General features: G+C 45.2%; 1 protein-coding gene across 1 annotated transcript in view; it reads right to left on the bottom strand.

Moving 5' to 3' along the window:
* The window catches only part of LOC105276484 (laminin subunit alpha-1), a 123,284-nt gene that overhangs the window by 70,434 nt on the left and 32,453 nt on the right, over positions 1-20,397 (bottom strand). Inside the window, exons 3-13 of the mRNA XM_011334127.3 lie at positions 13,101-13,343; positions 9,789-10,019; positions 7,128-7,364; positions 6,811-6,972; positions 6,259-6,555; positions 5,083-5,343; positions 4,609-4,856; positions 4,275-4,509; positions 3,532-3,758; positions 2,969-3,156; positions 2,428-2,709 (exon numbers count right to left, since the gene is read on the bottom strand). Coding sequence (XP_011332429.1) covers positions 2,428-2,709; positions 2,969-3,156; positions 3,532-3,758; positions 4,275-4,509; positions 4,609-4,856; positions 5,083-5,343; positions 6,259-6,555; positions 6,811-6,972; positions 7,128-7,364; positions 9,789-10,019; positions 13,101-13,343 — 2,611 coding nt within the window. The remainder of the gene's footprint in view (positions 1-2,427; positions 2,710-2,968; positions 3,157-3,531; positions 3,759-4,274; positions 4,510-4,608; positions 4,857-5,082; positions 5,344-6,258; positions 6,556-6,810; positions 6,973-7,127; positions 7,365-9,788; positions 10,020-13,100; positions 13,344-20,397) is intronic.

Here is a 20,397-nt window from a genome sequence, read left to right as displayed (position 1 = left end):
AATAGTCGATCTTCCAGTCGATCCTTATTACCAACAAAATTCATCATCCCTCTTCGTTCGTTCTCACCGCGAGAAAATAACGCGAGAGCCTGCCGAGAGATCGTCCCGGGTAATTCCGCACGCGCGGAATTCCGCGACGAGTGCACGTTGGCACGTTGAGATCATCTGAATTCACGCGAACGCAAATGTATTCCGAGCAGTGAGTTCTCTCTCCGGCGTTAGCAAATTATTTCATTTGGTAATACATTGGTGGATACAAGCCGTTTCAATTAAGATATAACGGCTATAATTGCCGCTTTTAGTATCGCGGCTCGCGTGAGGATCAGCGGGAATAGGGTATTAGTGATTCCTAAGTCCGTCTAATGGGAGATAAAGAACGTGGCAGTATATTCCGTGAGCACTTAATGCATACGTGTAATTAGTGCTATCGCATAAAGTACTACTGAATTTGATAATGTCGGAATAATCTGCAAAAAAAGAAACCCTTTTCATTTAATGTACGCGGACATCTATTAAGAAATGGTATCTCTCGTTCCTTGCTTCGCGAGATCCAACTTGGCTGATCGCAATTTGAGGGATTTCTCATGCAGGTCGAGCGCTGGACAGATCTCGAGAGCAGCATCCGTTGGGCGGCCGGCTGAGAGCATATAAAGGTGCCGCCACAACGAGGCGTGTCCGGATTTTACGCGTGGCTCTTACGAGATCGTTCCCTGTCGTTCGCCTCGCTCTTCAGGAACGTTCAATTCCGACATCGTGTCCAAGTTTCCTCGGCTCGGACGTGGTTTCCCGCGGCTGCTCTCGACTACTTGTAAACGTCTTTATAACGCTTTAATGCGACCGGACTATTACGCCGCTCGACTTATCTCGCGCTCGATGAGCTTTGCTTTTGATGCTCCTCGTCGTCGTCGTCGTCGCCGTCGTCGTCGTTGCCTCTCTGTCCGCTGAATCTAATTTACACGGTAGCGTCGCTTTTTGCCCCATCTTTGCGGCCAGCTCGCGGCTGGACTTGTCCGACACTTCTCTTAAATCGCTGCCATTTGTCTACGCTCGCGTACTCAATCGGAATCGCTCGTTTAGCATCGATCAAGACGTGCAAAATAAACTTGCGGAGTCGGCAGCAACGTGACGCCGATTTTATCGCAAACTTTTAGTGTCAATGTCTCTTCTCCCTAGCTGTTTCGGATAAATACATAAAAGTATTTACATGATATTAATATTAAAAAAATCTTTTTTCTTTCTGATACTTTAATTTTTTCCATACTTAGGCTTTCATAATCGCTGGACGATCTTGCTGAGAACGAAAAAACAAACGGAGACCGGCGCAGCGTTTTGACGATCCGCGAAACAATACGCGCTCGTAAATGCGATCGTAAATTGAAATTAACTTAAGCGGATTATGCGAACGGAATGCTCCATCGTCGAGGATGCCTCATCTCCGTAAATCTAACGTTGCGTCCTGAGCTCATGACTCCTGACAAGCCGGATAAGTGCAGCGTACTTGGAGTGACCGGGGATAAATATCCCGAGTTTGCGTTAGAGAAAGACGAAGGGCCGCGCATTACTCTTCGCGTCGATACACGCGAGGCCCTTCATGGGGCCCTCAATAATGCCGTAATTGATCTCTTAGATGCGTACATGCAAACCGAGTATAGACATAGTTCAAGTTCAATTCACGCTGCCACTTTAACTTATTTATGATAAATTGATTATAGTTGTTACGTCGTTATGTATGAAGGTACAATCTGATCTGGGTAATTTTGCTGAAGTATTTTGATCGGGATGTCTTTTTTCAAGAGTTTCCGATTTAACTATTTTATAGAGGAAGAGAACGATTGTCGCTTGAGGATTATTGCGAAGGAATTAATTTTCTTAGATAACTGGTCTTGTGCTTGTGTGTCACTATAAATAATGACTATAAATACGGCTCTGGAAATAAAGTACCACATTCGTAACTCACGGCCAACTTTACGGCTATCAAAACCATGCGAATGCACGAGCTGTAAAGTTGTAGACGCGTAACGACGCTATTTTCTGTCGAGAATAATTAGACTTGTTAAAGATCGTTATATTTATGATTTGCCTGGTTGGCCATTATTCATCGTAAAATACGAGAGATTATTTTGGTTTCCTCGCCAAGTCTTTGCACACATATTATTCATTACAAAAATACGAAAATCTTTGAAAATAGTTTACAAAATATTCCCAAACAATTCGCAACTTATTTCTCTAAATTCAATACTCAGATTATATCGGCGGTAAAATTTATCATATTATTTTCCAATTGTTTCTTAGACGTGAGAATCTCTCGGAATTAATTACGACAGCAAAGTGTGACGAGCTTACTTTGTATCGTGACGAAAGAGTTTCGAGTGTCACGGCCCGATAATAGAATCTAAAGAAAGCATGCCGAGACGCGATTGTACTTACCTTTGCAGCCGTCCGCCGACAAGCCGTAGTGCTCCACGTCGCAGCGGTCGCAACGGAAGCCGACGACACCCGGTGTGCACCTGCACAAGCCGCTTACAGGATCGCAGAGTCCGTCGAGGGCACCCACGTCGCAGTCGCATTCCCGGCAACCCGCGGTCACGTTTCCGTAGCCCTCGATGCAGGAGGAACAGTCACGACCGGTAAACAAAGCCCCGCAGGGACACTGACCGGTCGTTTGATCGCAATGGACCGAATTGCTGCCGTGAGGAGAGCAGTTGCATGCTGAAATGTAACAAACGGTTCTTACGCTTCTAACATGCCTGTAATTCCATCATGCACCGATCACAGACTGCTCTAATTTTAATAGTAAAAATGTGGAATCCAATACCGGAATTTCTAACAACTTTTTAATTGTTCGAAAATTGTTAGAAAATTTCTAACAATGTTTGTTACGATTCGTTATGTTATGATTCGTTCTTGTAATGTTTGAACTTAATACAAACGTTGCAAGATTTCGAACGTTGTATCTGCTTTTACTTACGCATGCAATCCTGTTCTAGAGGATTTCCAAAGTGCGCTTCCTTGCATCGGTCGCATTTCCAGCCTTCGGTATTGCCGCGGCACTCCAAACAGCGACCCGTCTCCTGATCGCAGGCGCCACCGTTGCAAGGGCATCGCTGGCAAGTGCCACCGGGTACCAGAGGATTACCATAGAAGCCTGTATCACAACTTTTGATCGAGATCGAAATTAAAACTTTATGATTCGATTTTAGAGTCAGTAACTTATTAATTTAATTAGGCATTAATCAATTGTACGTTAAAAAAATATGATTATATTGCGCGTAATCATTATAATCATATTTAGACACGATACAATAAGATACTCTTATCACGCGATATTAGATATGTACTCGTTTTGCGATACAAGGTTTTTTTTTATAAGATTATGCACTTTCTTAGAGTTACAATTGCGAAAAAAGAAAAGCGTAAATGATTGATGTATCTACAGTAATTTAATTAAAGCTAATTGTACTTCCGATTATATGCCATGAATAAAAAACCTTGTAAAAAATTTGTATTGAGTGTTAACAGATTTTTGCTCACCTCTCGCAATGATCGCCGGTGTAACCCTCGGGACATTGCGTGCATATGTATTCGCTATTAATGTCGGTGGGATCGTCAAGCTGGCAACTCGGGCTAAAATTGTTGGAATCGATAGAAAGTGGACAAGCGCATTTTTTACAGTCTTCCTTCGTACCCCTCGTTGCGATACCGTAATATCCTGCAGCGCAACGGTCGCATTTTGGACCTACCGTGTGATGTTCGCATATCTGAAATGCAAGTGATTCGCAAATTAAAATTTAAATTGTAAACTTGTGGAATTTTTAGGCTCATGCTGATTGAATTATGTCGAAAAATAATTGACTTGAAAATAATATTAAATTGAATTTAAATATATTAACTTGTGGTAGAAAACTAATTACTATAGCTATCTATGGAAAGCGACTGTTTTAACGATGAAGGATTTTCGTTGGATTTGCTGGATCGGTAAAACAATTCGCGATCGATAGATCTCAGGATCTATGGATCCATGATCAATGGAGTTCAGTTACTTTAAGTACTCTGCTGTACCGGCCGAAGATCAGACCACAGCGAGCACTAAGATCTCTCAAGGTTCATGTCCGCGTTGAAGCCAGTTGCACACTGGAGAATTTTCTCCTCCTTACACATTTTATCCATGTTACATCATATATTTTTATTAAAATAATTTTTTTCATCAAGAAAACATATTTTCCTGTTTTTTTGTTATATAGTCACTTGGATTTCATTCATTAAAAAAGACTTACCGTACATTCACCCATCAGGAGATCGCAAGAGCCCGCGTGGCCGTTGCAGTCGCATTTCACGCACACGTGATGGTCCTGATGATCCGAACCATTGGTAGTTGCTTTCACGTATCCCCAAGCGCATTTCTCGCAGGATAATCCTGTGTATCCCTCGGGACACTCGCACATTTCGACTAGACCATCGGTTTCGCCATCCGGCGATATCTCGCCTACCACCAGAATAGCGGATTGAAGACTAAAAAAAATAGAATTTAGATTTTAACGTTTAGGAAAAATTCAGAATTTGCACATTTAGAGAATTTGACAGAAACAGCATTTGATTCATACTACGTACCTTCCTTCTATTTGCTCCGAATGATATTGCGCCCTTATCATCAGATACTTGAGATCGGCGAGGACGCGCATCATTTGCGTCCGCGTTACAGGATCGCCGCGAAACTCGGTTCTCCTCAATCTCGTCGGGATGTCTTGAATGTCACCTCGTACATGATACCAGCCGTGTTCTCGCAGGGGCACCGTGATCTCAGCTTCTTGACCACTGTATTGCTCCTCGCCGTACGCTATGCGCATCCCATTGTTACCCTTCAAGTAATTCACATAATTGTTACATATAGCTTTATCGTCCAGTTTCTAACTGCTACAGGGATACACGTGGCAAATATATTATACACACAAACAATAAAATTGAACAAATTAGCGTAACGGGATACGAAAGAAGCAAAAATGACGTCCACAACGTTCGGGCCACACGATCATGCAGTTAGGGTCTGGATTAACGTGCGGGAGAGATGCGAGAAGGGATATTTACAACGAGGATGATGTTGGGCTCCGTGGTCGGTTTACCACTAGTGTCGCCTCGCATGACGACCCACGTAACGGAGTACGTGAGGTTGCTGCCGTACGAGGATACGCGATTCCCCGTGTAGATCTGTGGCGCCAGCCAGAAAGGGCTGTCGTACTCGACCTCGAACGCCGCCACGGTTAACCATCCGTTGTCCACGTCCAAGGTGGGAGCGACTGCTCGAGACGCGTTCATGTCGGTCACCAACCAGTTCTCCAGCGTAGAAATCTGAGGAAAAAGCGAATCGCACGGCTTATCTTCCGTTATTTCAGCGCGGAGGATCGTTTTGCTTTATCTTGCCTTCTTTTTACTAAGCTACGAAGTTTCGTGATTTTTAAATAGCGTAAGAATTGTGCGAACGTGATGAGAGATCGCTGATAATTATGTAGAGATATTTATTTAAAATAATAGATGACATTCATGGAATTCCAGTAATAAAAGTTATATTTTAATGAATTCCCTCGGCGTGTTTCTCGGCAGATCGTACGCGTCAAGAGGTCTTATGCGTATTACTTATTACAGCATAGTTTGCGTTTTTGCTCGTTCCAGTTCGACGCCATTACCGTCAGCATAATTGCTGGCTTGCAATTTATCGGCACGGGACCAATAAACGATAATTGTCCCTTTATTCAATTTATCGCGCGACGAGAACGTTGCCCAAGATTAACGCTCCGGAACGAACGGCATGTTCGCCGTTCAGGGGAACGTCAACGTCCTAATCGTTCTAGATGTTATACCTGTCAACCTGATCTCGCCTTGACAAACGAGGTTTTCCCTCAGAAATGAGGATAAATCTTCGCCGATATACATAGAGTACTCGCGACTGAACGGCTTCCATTAACTCGAAATGTCTCAATAAGTAACAAATTACCATACGCCTGACTTGTACAAGTTAATCATTAGTCTCATGGTCAATTCCATTTTTTCAATTAAAGATTCAATTCTTTCTCTCGATGCGCATACTATAATCAATTCTATATTCAACTTAGATTCTCTCGCCTCTTTTTCAAAGTTTAGAATTCAAAAATAAATTCGAAATTGAAGAATATTAACAAGACAAAATTGCGATTTTGATATTATTAAACTCTCTAAATTTTAACAAAATTATTACGTTAAAGACTCCTTCTTGATTAAAGAACTCACCATGCTGTACGACAATCTTGCACTGGTGCAGCGATCCGTGGTATCAAAGCAATAGCAGGGCAAGCACCCGTCGAGATTATCCTTCGTGAGCGCAAAGTATCCCGGCTTGCACCGGTTGCAGAAGTCCCCGATGACGTTCGCTTTGCACAAGCAATCTCCCTCGCAGTCGTGAGACGGCAGAATCCCGCGGGAATCGCAAGGACACGGCATGCAATCGGGAAATTGCCGGTAACCGGCGGCACACTGGTCGCACTTGTATCCCGAGTATCCCGGCTTGCACTCACAGGCACCTGCTACCTGAAGCAAAGTGTTTGGAACGATCAAGCTCGGTCGTGAGAACGGTCGCCTCGCTGGATCGAGATCATCAGAGCGATCGAACGGGATAATCGGCGCGTAAATCACGCCCGCGCAAGCCATTATCGTGCGATTACGCTCTGCGATCTCGCGAGAGCAACTTTACCATAGATTTACGTCAATCGGGTGAAGCTATCGTTTCACAGGAACCGTTTTAGTTATTAAAAAGATTTTATCGTGTATATGAGAGACTCCTACCTTTCCCATACGCGTGAAGGAATCGTCGGGCGTGCAGTAGCCCGTACTCCCATGTACGTTGCAGTTGCAGGGAAGACATGGTTCCGGTGAATCGGGCGTGACACCATTGGGCCTGTAGTAGCCGACCTCGCATTTCTCGCAGTTAATACCGGTCGTGTGCTCCTGATGGAATTTGCAAGCAATCATTATCGCCGAGAACAACGCTAGATACACGCGAGATACATCAATTCGGAAATTAATGCAGTGGAGAACGTGTGCAATTCGTTCTCCACTCACATTTCGTCTCGGTTTGCTTTCTTTTTTTCTTATCGTCTTACCGTGCAATTGACGCATACGCCACCGCCTCGATATTTCCCACGGATATCCATGGACATTCTCTTCTCGGCCACTTCCTGGTCGTATATGCAAGACGTTGCATGCCCGTTGCAGTTGCACTTCTCGCAGTGAAAGCCCTTGCCAGCTGTGCCAGGCTTCCATGGAATCTGATTGTACATGGGGCAGCATTTTTCGCATCTTTCGCCGCACGTGTGGCGCTCGCACTCGCATTCCTGATGCTGAGGGATAACACAAAATGCACCCTTATCAGATGCCACGAAAATGCCCGTGTTCTCAAATTGCACGTATCTATAATACTAAGTCGCGCGTGATCTTACTGCAGCTAGAACAATATCTGAGCAACCGCTTGACGGATGTGCAGCAGCGTCTTTGCACGATTCCGCTCACCTTCGAGAGAAGCGTTCGTGGCAACGTCCGCGGTAACATTCGGTAACATTAGAAACTGTCCGAATGTAATTGCACCGCGGAGTCGTAAACTCAGAGTTTCATAGTTACTCTCTCTCTCTCTCTTGTCCGAGTGTGTAAACGATATGCGTATAATCACGGATAACTACATCGCCGGCTGCAGACTTCCCGTTGCGTTATACATTCGGTTTACGAGAGCGTCCCCCTTTGTCGTCTCGAGGATGCAACAATAATTGTCGTAAGATCGCGAAACTTGAAGAGTTCGCGACCAGCGAACTGTTCAATGGTTGTAGTAAACTAAGAATGTCACGATATATTAATCTAAAGGCTCTACAAATCAAGTTAATTAACTCGACTTTTATTCAGTCTCGCAGAATTTTCAGGGAGATTCGCGAAAGATCAATTAATTAGTTGTACTGCGGATTATCGCGAAAGTGATGTCAGCCATCCGTAACACTTTGCACAGCAGCGATAGCGACACAATGCCTCGCAGTGTTTTCATCCGTCCATCAGCAAGAGCCACAAATACAGGCTCGTCAACCCTCGTCCCTCGTCTATGGCGCGCGAGCCAAGCGTTTTTCGCGTCTAACAGTATTTGCCGTTGCACTTTCCTCTCGTTTTGATTCATAACAACGAGCGCACGCTGAATGGACGGTCTACGTGACTCGTATTAGATGAACGAGCGCCGTGAAAATTCCGAGCGAGCGCAAATACTACGCAAAGGTCAATGGCCACTCCACGACGATACGGAATGCTGCGAAACGCGAGGCTGCATCTCATGAATGACACGACGGACGCTCTGACGCATTATCGTATTACGCGGCCGCGATCGCACGAAACGCTTGTCGGATTCTTGGAATATCGAGTGCATTGGCAACGATACAAAAGGGGCGAACACCGTAGCATAGTAACACTCTTGCTCACCACCGAGATCTGTCAAATGCGATTTCACTTTCTGTTCCACGTCAAATCGGGCGAAATAACGCGCTGCATTTCTCTTCAACGCAAAAATGTTAGGCGCGTTTGATGGACAACAATCGTCATGCACGAGCTGAGGATTTTTTTCGAGTTTGCACTTCCGAAGAATAAGGCAATCGTAATCGAGTACTGCTCGAGGCGGAATTTCGCAATTCTCAGTGACAGAGTCGGTACTTGTTAAGGGACGCGATGAACTATTACTGTCTGTTAAAGCAGATTGTGCGCATGAAGCACGCGAGTGTCTCCATTCTTGGATTGTAACGGCATGCAGCGAGATTCGTGCTTTTGTAGTCGTGCTCTCGCGGAGGGAGAGATCCCAGCTACGAAGCGGGGAAATATGTCACGGGGGAGAGTAATTAATCACTCGCGTCGACTATTGTCTTTCCCGCTGGCCGTATTGTGCCGTCTGAGAAACTGCAGCACCGGCGTCCGTAATTAAACGTGAGTCACCCCCTCCGGGATCAAACATAGCGTTTGCATTTTCACTCCGTCCCGTAAATTTAGTCCGCGCTGCGAGCAGCGCTATTGACCCGTATTCGTGCCACGCATTTGGCGTAGCACGCGTAATAATAGCATTAATCAGCATTGTGCTGAGATAAAAGGTTTATTACCGCAGATAAGATCGATTTTCACAGTAATATACGGCGCGAATGAGCACGAATCTTGGTTTCGACGGTGCCTAGAATAATTATGAAGTAACAAACATAATTTGGACTGTTTCTTTGTGCGAGCCGGCAATTCTCATGGTCTTCTAATCGTGATTCATCGTCCTGTCTTCAATCTCGAGATTCCTGCGGGGGACTCCGAACTCCGTACCCTAGAAACCGCAACGTTGAAGTGATGAAGAAAAGAAAAAAAAGCAACGACACCCCCGAAAGCGGCCGCTCCGCGCGCGATCACGGCGGGGCCTTAATTCCCGACGGTTTCTGCGGCTTTGTAGCTGGTAACGGCAACTCCAAGAGCAGGAAGCCGATCCTGCCATTAGCAGTGTCGGCGGACAAAGGTCTGACAAGTTTATGGCACTTTCGACGGATTTATTTTCCGAGCGGCCCGGGACGTCCGCTTCCGAGCAATTTTCGGCGCCACGGAAGTCCCGTCGTCGCAAACCTTCCACGAATGTTCGTCTCGAGAGACGAATTCCGCATTTCACCGCAAATTGATTCCCGCGAATGTATTACACTGTGTATTACAATACCGTATTATTACTGTGCAATTTGGTGCACCGCCGTGACAGTTTGTTTGTATTATATAACACTTACCCCGTGGTGAACGCTGTGTCGACATCGAGCCGCGTGTCCCGAGCACAAGCACCGTCCCCCGATGTTAATTTCCTTTATCGAATAAAAGGCACGTCTCTTGTCGGCGAAAGCCTCGCCGCCACGCCGAAGACCCTGAAGACGGAGCTGTACGTATCTGGCCTGGGTGAATTCCTGCAGAGTCGTGCTGTGGTTCAGGGCCCCGGGCCGACCGTTCACCAGGTGCGTGTGGATCTTTCATGTAAACAATTAAGATTCCTGTTAGTCCCAACAATCTCTCGCCAGGTGGTTCAAATGAGGTACAAAGTAGAATAGATCTTCTCGAGAAGTGCGGTCGTTACGTTCTTACAGATATATTCTCGACAAAGGAATTTATATTTTTGTTGTAAATTTGAAGAGAGGTAAATACTCGATTAAAGCTGGCTGTCAGCTGGATCGTGATAGTGAGAAATGGATGTTAATGAGATCAGCTGAAATCAGATGTGACATCCGTAACTTTGCGGCTGTTGAACAATCAGCAACGGTCAATTAGCGTCCGCAAACGGGGACTATTAAATTCCAGAGACGTGGGCAAAGAAGTAAATCATCCGCGAATGGCACGGCATACCGTGAAGGGGACAGCGAGTTCCGTAAATGGAGGACACGCGGTACCTAATAAGGGACAATCGCTTGTATTTAGGATACCTCGCAATCTTCCTTTGATTACTGAATCTCGTTTTCAATTATTTGTTCAGGCTTTCAACAAAGTTATTTATATGTGCATCGACTTTCTTCCGTCGCCTTTTTGCATTTTTCACTTTTGATCTTTCACTGCATAATGATTACAAAATTATACATCTTCTAAAAAAAAAACACAAAATATCTTCACAAGTGCAATTCGCGCATTTTATCACGCACAAAATACGAGTTTCCTTTCAATCCTTTCGTTTTACTGGCAATGTCCTATTCTTAGACAACTCTCTGTCGGGTCTAGGCTGATCTTTTTAGTAAGTGTAATTGTACCAAAGTCGAAGGGGTTAATCAAGCAGCAGGTAACTGCCTGATCGCTCTGAATTCTCGGTAGCTCGCGAGCACGTGCGATCGGTTTCGTGCGAGTCGGAATCGCGGTGAGGGAAAAAGGGAAGAAACGAAAGAGAGAAACGGCCAGACGGGGAATCGATGATACAAAAACGGCGATCCCTACATTCCGGCCATGTATGGCGCTACCTGGCCGTATAAGGGAGTATCGCGTACGCACCTTCCATGGGAGGGAAGTCTGGCAGTTTTACGCTTCTGCACGCGAGCTGGTCACGCGGGAAGGAGGAAAGGAGAATCGACGGCAAAAGGAGGAATCTCTCGACGTGCAGCGAGCTCGTTGCACCCGCCGTCGTCGTTTCGCAAGAAGGGATGCCACCGTCACGAGAAAGAGACGATCCCTTCCTCGGGGACCAATCCACGCCATGCGATGATCACTTTTTACTCTCTGGCCTGGTGGAAGCATCCTTCGAAGACTCGCATGAATACGAGCACTTGCGAAAAAAAGGGTAAAAACGCGAGAAAGTAAGTGGGGCGGGAAAACGGGACCTACCGGAAGCAAGTTGACCGGCAACTTCGCAAAGCCCGTGCCCGCTAATCATCCAATCGCGTAATTCTACACGCGCGATGGCATAAAACCAACGATAATTAACGACGCCGACCAGTGCGACCATGATGATTTTCGCAAGGATCATTGGTAAATGACACGCTTGTCGTGCTCTTGGCGGAATGCTGCGCCCTGCGAAAAATACACCGCACTTCGTTGCATCATGCGCCTAATTAGCATAATGTCATTAATATTAAACCCTTTCGTAAGAAGCTTCCCGGAAAAGTAATAAATTATAAGCGCGGAATAAAAGACAGGCGTAGAAGATAACTATTTTCTAAAACACCTTTCGATTTATACAAAATTTATATTTTCTTTAAATCGAATTTATATAAAATTAATTCATCATTTAGTTTTACTGAATGAGTAACGACGTAATTTTTCCATCTTCGCCGATCAAATATTACGGTGCGCCGATCGGCAACCTGACATTTGCATGCATGATCGTTGGCGGCGATAGATCGCTATGGAAGTTTATGGTTGCCAGTTAAAGGGCTCGCGCGAAAAAATACGTCCCGGACGTGTTTTTAGCGTGGGCTAATTATCCGCGTTTTCAGCGCTTGTGCAACAACTCGACGCCGCAATGAATACGTTGTGTTATTTGCTAATGCCAGCAGCATATTTGGCCGGTAATGGTGCTCGTGAATTTTTTAATGGTATCAGTTGCATAATTCTTTTCTCGCCGTTTCCTGCTTCTGCGCGCTGTTAACCGGCTTAACGACGGAGAGAATTACGGTTAGCGAACGCGATGTAAGGACTAATAATAACTTTACGTCGTTTGTTTAAGCGCTCGGTTGACATTTACGATTATCCTAATTACATCTCTCTTAACACAAAAGATTCATTAACATAAAATGTATTAATAGTACGAGGTATTGCTATTTTTTAAAAGAAGTGTAACAGCCGCCAACCAATTTTCCACTCTTAAAAAAGCCGTGTTAAATCAAATTTATTAATTTATTTATTAGATTACCATCGCGCGGCTGTCTTCGCGTGGAGGATAACAATTTGGTGGAGTGTGATAATTAGCATATAATAAATAATAGATATAAGATATTATTAACCAAATTCCTTTATTCTTGACCAAACCTGGCTTGTTAAATAGCACAGAACTCTTTGGAAAAAGAAAAAACTATTAATGGTTAGAACTTTTTTATTTATTGTTTTAACGAATTTAAAATAATCCAGAACTCTAGGCAATATGCCAAATAACAATATAAATAGTACAGAACTCCTCGGAAAAGAAAAAAATTTTAATGGCTAGAAATGTTTCATTTATTGATTTAACGAATTTTAAATCATCGAGAACTCTAGGCAATATGCCACATAACAATATAAATAGCACAGAACTCCTCGGAAAAAAAAATTTTAATGGCTAGAACTTTTTCATTTCTAAATCTAAAGGATTTTCAATCGTCGAGACCTCTTCGCAATATGCCAAATAACAGTATAAATAGCACAGAACTCCTTGGAAAAAGAAAAAATTTTAATGGCTAGAACTTTTTCATTTATTCTGGCAATCTAAAGGATTATTTAAGATATTATTATTCGAAAACATTATTAATATTGAAAAATAAAATAGCGCGCGCCTGTGTTCTACTAGTAAAATAAATATTGTAGATAAAAGAAAGTAGCTGATATAGGATAGTCGACCACATTTCTCGAGCTTTAAAGAGCAAAGGACGCGCACTTACTTCGCCGTTCTCCATGGGGGTTTGTCTCGAGTACTGACTGGTGCATATGACATCGTTGTCGCTGATGTAAACGGGTTTACCCGCGACGGGCGGTACCGAATATCTCGTCCAGCATTCATCATCACTCGGAGCGTAATACTGCCATGGCTGGTAGATCTTGCCGTCCAAGGACTTTTCCAGGATCCAGGCCGCGGGTCTCGGCGAGTTCGCGGCCTTCACTATCACGTACTCCACTTGATAGACCTGCACATAAAGCGCACACGTATCAGTAAAATGAGCCGACAAAATTGTTCAAAATTACTACTTGCAATCAATCAACCGCTTGAAGAAAATATTATTACAAACATCAATACGACAGTCAGTAACATTATCCCGTCAAACGCAACTGGAAATTTGGAGATTCTGAAAATTCCAGAGAAACCAAGCCCAGATTCTCTCCACACTCGCGACTCTTTGCGCTGCGACTCTTGCAATATCAAGATAAAAATCGCAGGGTCAATGGCGGGAATCCAGAGATCCGCAGATCCCCCGGGGTTCACTGGAAACCCCGCCGAGACCGGGATCCCGCGACGGATAATTAATTCTGTGCAGCCGCGGATCGTGCAGGGCTACTTGATGCCCGTTTCTCCGTCGCGCCCCAACGCGACAGGACAGCACAATATCGCCATAATTACGCGCGCCGTTACGGCGTTAATCTGCCGTTTCCTCTCGATCGGTCTCGCCCCGGGGAAAATGATCGTGCTCCCCTCATAGACCGGATATCGAAACCTCCGTTAGACGTCCACGCATGGACGATCTATGGTGATTGTCACGTAGAATGGGTAAATCACGATTTTACACGCAGCTGATTGCGAGCGATGGAAAGCAGCCGCTACTTCATTTCAGCCGCCTTCTTTTGCCTTGTTATTTTCTTCTCATTGTTCATTCGGTGAAATTGCCTGTAAATCGATAGTCGGATATTTTATGCGTACGGAGAGGTAGGTACACGCTGCAACGTCGCGAATTACAGATCCGCCGGCGCTGCCGGACGTAAATGGCGTAAATGTGATTTTTCAGGCACGACTTGGCGTAACAAATCGTAAACGTGGCATGTTGGCGCGAGTTATTCCATTCTCGTAGGCGAGAGAGTGTTGCATTACAGGACGCTTCGTTGAGTACTAGGCACGTGAATGATACCGCGCGTGTATCGTATATTATTATCTTCATGTAACGCATGGATGTTACCTGATATCAGATAAATACTTCTTTCTGCACGGTCTGCACCATTTTTGTGCAGTTTTAGATACACATCGTCATGTACTTTCGCTTTTCGGTATTCACCGGTGCACCGATTTAATCGGCCACGTTATTCACGCACGCATTGAACAAAAAGAAACATGGAAGTCAAGCAAATAATTATCATAATCGGTTCGAATCTCTTTCGATGGAACAACGTTCAATTATCGTCTCTCGTTTCGCCACGAAATTAACATTTTTCTCCGCACGTTAATCAAGACATCAAACGTCTGCAAAAGTCTCGCGAGTCGCAGGGGATGTGCAGTCGCATGCATCTCCGAGGTCTAACAAGACGGGAGTCCTTCATCCTGCGGCCGGGCCGCGTCTTTGTCGTTGCCGTTGTCGCTGTCGTTGTCCTCGTTGTGTCGTCGTTACGCCGGCATTGTGAGGCCGAACCGACGCCCACTTTCGGACCATAAAGACAGATCGCATGTCCGCGATACCGGCTCCATTTCCTTCTAAGGACTTCGTCGGGAACGACCGATTCGAGCCCGTGGAGAAGCCGACTTCAATTATGCGGCCCTTTTACCTCGTAGAGAACGCAGGCGCGCGTGTGTGCGGATCGTGCACCAGTCTGGAATCGCGGCCTCTACCCCTCGGGCATCAGAGAATCGTTACATCGGCGATAACGTATTGGCGATAAGTGATCAATGCCTTTTCTCTCTGGGCTCTGTACATCCGCTCCCTACAAGGATGAGTACCTGAGATGCTCACTTTCCATTCCAATCTTCGTGCGAATCCCAAGTCTGCGATTGGCGATCGTCATGAGACGCAAGGTCTGGCCTGTGTTCTTCGATTTAATTGATCTTTCTTGTGCACTGCTGCATTGTGAAGCTGTGCATTCCGATCTATTCTGGTGTGATTATTTGCAAATCAAATAAACGTCACTAAATGTACGGTCCCGTATTGACAGGCGGCGTTAACGGGGATTGTGATCAGTCGGTTTCAACGGTGCGGTGCGTGCAAACGTGCAACGGTGTCGAAGCCGCATGAGGATATATTTGCGCATCAACGTTGCTATGACAGGAGCAAGGGAAAAGGGAAAGCATTACGAGGCTCTGTCTCCTCCCGAGGCTGGCAGTCTTTTACCGGCTAAATATTTACGTTGGCCGCACATGCTCCTCCAGCTTCCAGTCGAGCCATCGGCATCGCGTGCCTCGCGTTGTATGGGGTAGGTCGTAAGTAAATGCATTACTGGCTCAAGGTTGTCCCTCCCGGCCATTTCGAGGGTGTTGGGTATCTACACACGGTGCACACGAACAGATCCAGAGTTTATCGCCAACACACGACAGAATTATCGACGAAGGATGAAGCGGACAACCGCGTGTGCGCTCGACGAAACGCACGTTGTCGAGCACCGCTATTAAAGGAAAATAAATGGGAACCAGAAGTCAGATCTGGAGACACGAGTGCCGCTGTACGATGCCCGTTTACAGCCCCGCCTTTACATACTCAAGTCGCTTCTTCTGGCATCGCTTGAAACATGACACAGTTGACAAAAATGAAAAATTGATAATAGATATATGATTACTGCATGTTTGAGGAAAATATAGTTTCTGAAAAGACACGACGAAACTTGTAATCGCTACTTTATCTTGTTCCTTCTTTTATCTGGAGTGACCGCTATCGCGTGCCGCAGGATGGCTCACGTTATCGCGTGAAAGCACGTCGATATCCCAAGGATCCTGTTAACAAGGTGTTCTAGAATGGACTACTTGGTTCAAGGGGCACGTTTGTTCAGTGGAGTCGACGCGTGTAAATACCACGCGGGATCGGATAGCCTTGCACGAAGAAACATCAAGAGCCGTACTTGACGTACCCTGCCGCGACCTTCCAATATATCAATGGCGTAGACGTCAACGCGATCACGCTATAATTATTACCGAGACTCCGGTCTCGCTTGCAGCTGGCGATTGCAAGTGTGCAAGTGCGGCAATAAGTAATCTCCAAGTTTCGCATTCGCGTAATTCGATAATGATTGCTCCCAACGCAGTCGCTCGTACTCCATATTTTCGTGCACAAATATTTCATCCACGAAGAGCTCTTCTATCAGAATAAATTGCCCAATTATGTAAATGCGAGATTCCGAGAACTTCGCAGTGATGCGGCGAAGGATGGCGATGACTTTTCACTGATGCCTCATCCAGTTCGCTGTTAAATCGAATCACAGTGTCGCGCTGTCCTGTATCCTTTCCCATGAAATCACTGTAGAAACTGGCAACGTGTCCAACCTGCCATTTTAGGTGCAGCAGCGCCATTTCTTCCGCGAAAATGAAAAGTGGTCGGTACGAGAGTCGCGCTCGATCTCGCGCTCGGCATCCAAGGAGCACGATTGTGTTTTGCCTCCGTGATCGCCATGGCGAGCAGTCGGCGGAGAATTCTTGTAGACCACGTGCACGTCACAAGACGCAAGAGAGAGATCCAGAGAACCGCTCCCACGGCTAGAACCGTCCATTTCTTCTCTCTCTTTCAAGCTTAAACACATCCATATCCTTGTAAGGACATGCTTGGTATTAGCACTGCACGACAGAAATGACTCTACGACACGTTAATGAAAAAAAATGTAATAACAGATCAAATTATCAATGTTCTTTTTTAATGACATCTCCAACGTCAGTCTTTGTTATATCACGAAAATCCAATTCGAAATTTTCTATTAATTTAAACTGTTTGTTATAGAATGTGTCTCTAGCAAAAGTTGCTACGCGTTTATCAAAGTTATTAACCAGTCTAGTTAATCCGGATAAAAAGGAGCAGAATCATCAAGCGGAAAGCCGTGAGGAACTCGCTGAGGTGCAGAAACGGCGGCAGAAGAAACTGGAGAGCAGTATCGTGAACAGATCTCTCGTGTCTCGTAGTTCCTATCCTCGATAGGATCTCAAAGAAGGCGCGACACATCCGCCAGTAATATTCGCTCTCACGAGCAATGCTGTGCTTAACAACCGTGTTTTACAGTTTCACGCTCGCCAGCAACAATGAGCGCACATCGTCATTTGTACGAACGGTGATAATGAGCGCGGAATGATTCGGGATATCGCGATCGATCGTGTAAAGGATGGAGAACGCGCGGCCACGCTGATGTGAAAGTCTCGATCGCCGGTGATTTATCGGCGGTTTTATCTAATAACACCTGACTTCGTGACTCCGACAAACGCAATTGAAATTTTCCTTCATCTCCACCAGAGCACAGTGTCTTGATTATATCCTTCTCACATCAGAAATCATTTCAATTTGTCACAGGAGAAGTATCTTGATAATAGTAGGTTCAAGTTAACATATTGTATGATGTATCAAGAAAGGTATAGTAGCGAGGAAGCTTATGGGCGGTTAACGCGCGCTATAAATTCAGCAACGAACAAAGAGTCGCCACAGTATAGAGAACAAAAATTGCCGGCCGGCCGGCTCGTCGTCGCGGAGATTCTCACGAAGTAAGGAGCCCAGGCACCCCTTTATGGGTGCAGCGCGGGATCAACGTGGGACCCCCGTTCTTGACCGAGGCTAAGGGGCACTACTAATAAATTGGCATTGCACACTATCTCGCCAGGTCCGTAAATGGGGTGCACCGGCAAAGAAATTTACCGGACGGCCGGTTCCCGAAGCCGTTAAGGCTCGAAGTACCTGTGCTTCGCGTCGTCCAAGCACGTTCTTCAGGGTCGGCGAGCGACGCTGAAGAAGTGCCCATCGTTATTAGAAGAATCTCCCAACTTCCCTTTTCTCTCTTTCATGGATGCACCACGTGCCAGTAATAATGATTTACAGTTTACACACACGATTGTGTCACCCTCAGCTTATGCAGCGACTCAAGTGAAGTAACAAGGAACCAAGTGTTTGTGACGTTTAGCGTTAGTGGTTGATACGTTACATGACACGTGTAAACGGAAAATGCACGAAACATTCTGATTTTATCAAACGGCATTCTTGCCAAGAGAAGAGAACAGTTTTGAAAACACGAATCTTTCTCCAACGTATATTCTTTCACGAACATATAATATATTCCGAGTGCGGATTAATTAAATTTCTAATTTTTTTACCCTCACACAAAGTATCCATGTAGCGCGTTGAATTCTGGCGAATCAGAAAATACGTTATTGCACGATACAGGCCGAAAGTTTGTTTTCCCGCAAAATCGAGAATGGCGAGGAACTGGCTGCGGGGACCATATTATCAGACGAGTTTGCGTCGCCGCGTGTCGTTAACGTTTCTCCTCATTGTCAACCCACGCCAACGTAGGAGCCCACGTCGGTCGAAGGGTGAAGCAGCGGGGTAAAGCATGCACGTGGAACAAAAGCGATTCATGGGGGAACCAGACGGCGCCTTTCCACTCCCACGCGAGCGGACTTCAAAATGCGCTTACCGCGAGCCGATCGATCGAGAATGGTTGTAAGCAGCACTTTAATTAGGTGATTCGTACCCCACCTATCGTACGATTAATCCGAGAGATGTAATTCCTGTGTAGATTAAGAAGACTCTTTTCTAAGATGTGTGAAGTAATAAACTTGAGTGTCTATATAATTCGATAAAACGAATATGTTTTGGCACGTCTCTTATTTCTTATCTTTTAATAGCTGTTTACGTACTTACGACTCCGTCCTTTATCTTGTTAATTATTTCAAACCTTCGCGGCTAAATTATACACATTCTGATGGCGTAGCGCCGATAACAGTCTGAGAAAACCGGGCACGCGGTATCCAATCAAACGACTAGCGCCGGCATTATTCATTCAAGGCGTGCTTAGAATAATTAGATAAACGAATCAATTAAATGTCGCTGCGGATAAGTCGGCGTAACGTGTTATCATCGATTGCATGGCGAAACCTTGCGCGCAAGATATGTTATTAAATCGACCGTTATTGCTACCTTTCTTAGAAACAGAGAACGTGGCCAGCATAAAAATAGTCGGGGAATGTCAGCCAGGTAAGATTCTTTCTTGCGTATTCAAGTATCCGCTCGCTATCGCGACACGCACGCTTTTCTCGCGCGAAACGACGTAATACGCAGCGGAGAGCCACGTGAATGTAAAATAAACTTTTCCAGGGAAATATTAATTAATCGTTCGATTGACTTTAGACGAAGCCGCCGGCGCGAACACGGTCGACTAATGGGTCCCAGCTTCGGGCTATTTTCACACCGGACAGAAAGAGTGTTATTACAAATTATCTTCGACATGATCTCGCATGGGTGGACTAATGAAGTGTTTGGAAAGACGGGCGTGCTTCGACTAGTTTCCCTTGAAAAATAAAATGCAATTTCCATAATCCCATAGTAGGTAATATAATTTTATGACTGAAATATAAAAAGTAGAGTTACAAACTCTATGCTATGAAGGAAGGTTAGATTATTCAGTACCATCGGTTTACCACTTTAAAGACGATGGTCGAACATATCCTCGTTCCTGACATTTCCTGCTATCGTGTGTTAATCCTGTGATCGCGCGTGGCGATTTATAATATTTCAACGCGTCGTCTGCTCACGTGAATTTCTCAAAGCTCGCGCGCGATCAAACGAGCGTGTTTCCGCCCGATCTATCAGTATGGGATATAAAATATAGTCGCGTTTACGTTCGCCATCTCTCTGCCCAGCAGCTTACTCGTGACGGGTATATTTTGATGACACGTCATGTCGCTTGCTACCACGTCTCGGTCCGATGCACCGGCAATGTATGCACGAGACGGACAGATTTATCAGGGAAGTATCGCGTTACCAGCACCTACAAGAGGTGGACGTATTAATTGCGGATGGATTTAAGGTAACGCGAGACGACATAATCCGATTATGAGTCTCATGTCAACGAGACGCGAGATTCGTCGACGATCCGAGAAATTCCTCCGTTGAATATATAAGATTACCGAAGCCTAGAAAGAGGGATCCTCTCGACGATGATCCTCTCGATCGCGTACGTAAACCGATATTTTTCATCCGGGACAATTGATTTCACGATGGTTGAAACATCGGCGAATATGATAGATCATCATCTTGTACAACTGTATTGTGTCGATCAGAAGTTTCGACTAATATGATGAAT

The sequence above is a fragment of the Ooceraea biroi genome, chromosome 6 (assembly GCF_003672135.1).
Source record: "Ooceraea biroi isolate clonal line C1 chromosome 6, Obir_v5.4, whole genome shotgun sequence".
NCBI lineage: Eukaryota > Metazoa > Arthropoda > Insecta > Hymenoptera > Formicidae > Ooceraea > Ooceraea biroi.
This window is presented reverse-complemented; position numbering and strand designations above follow the sequence as displayed.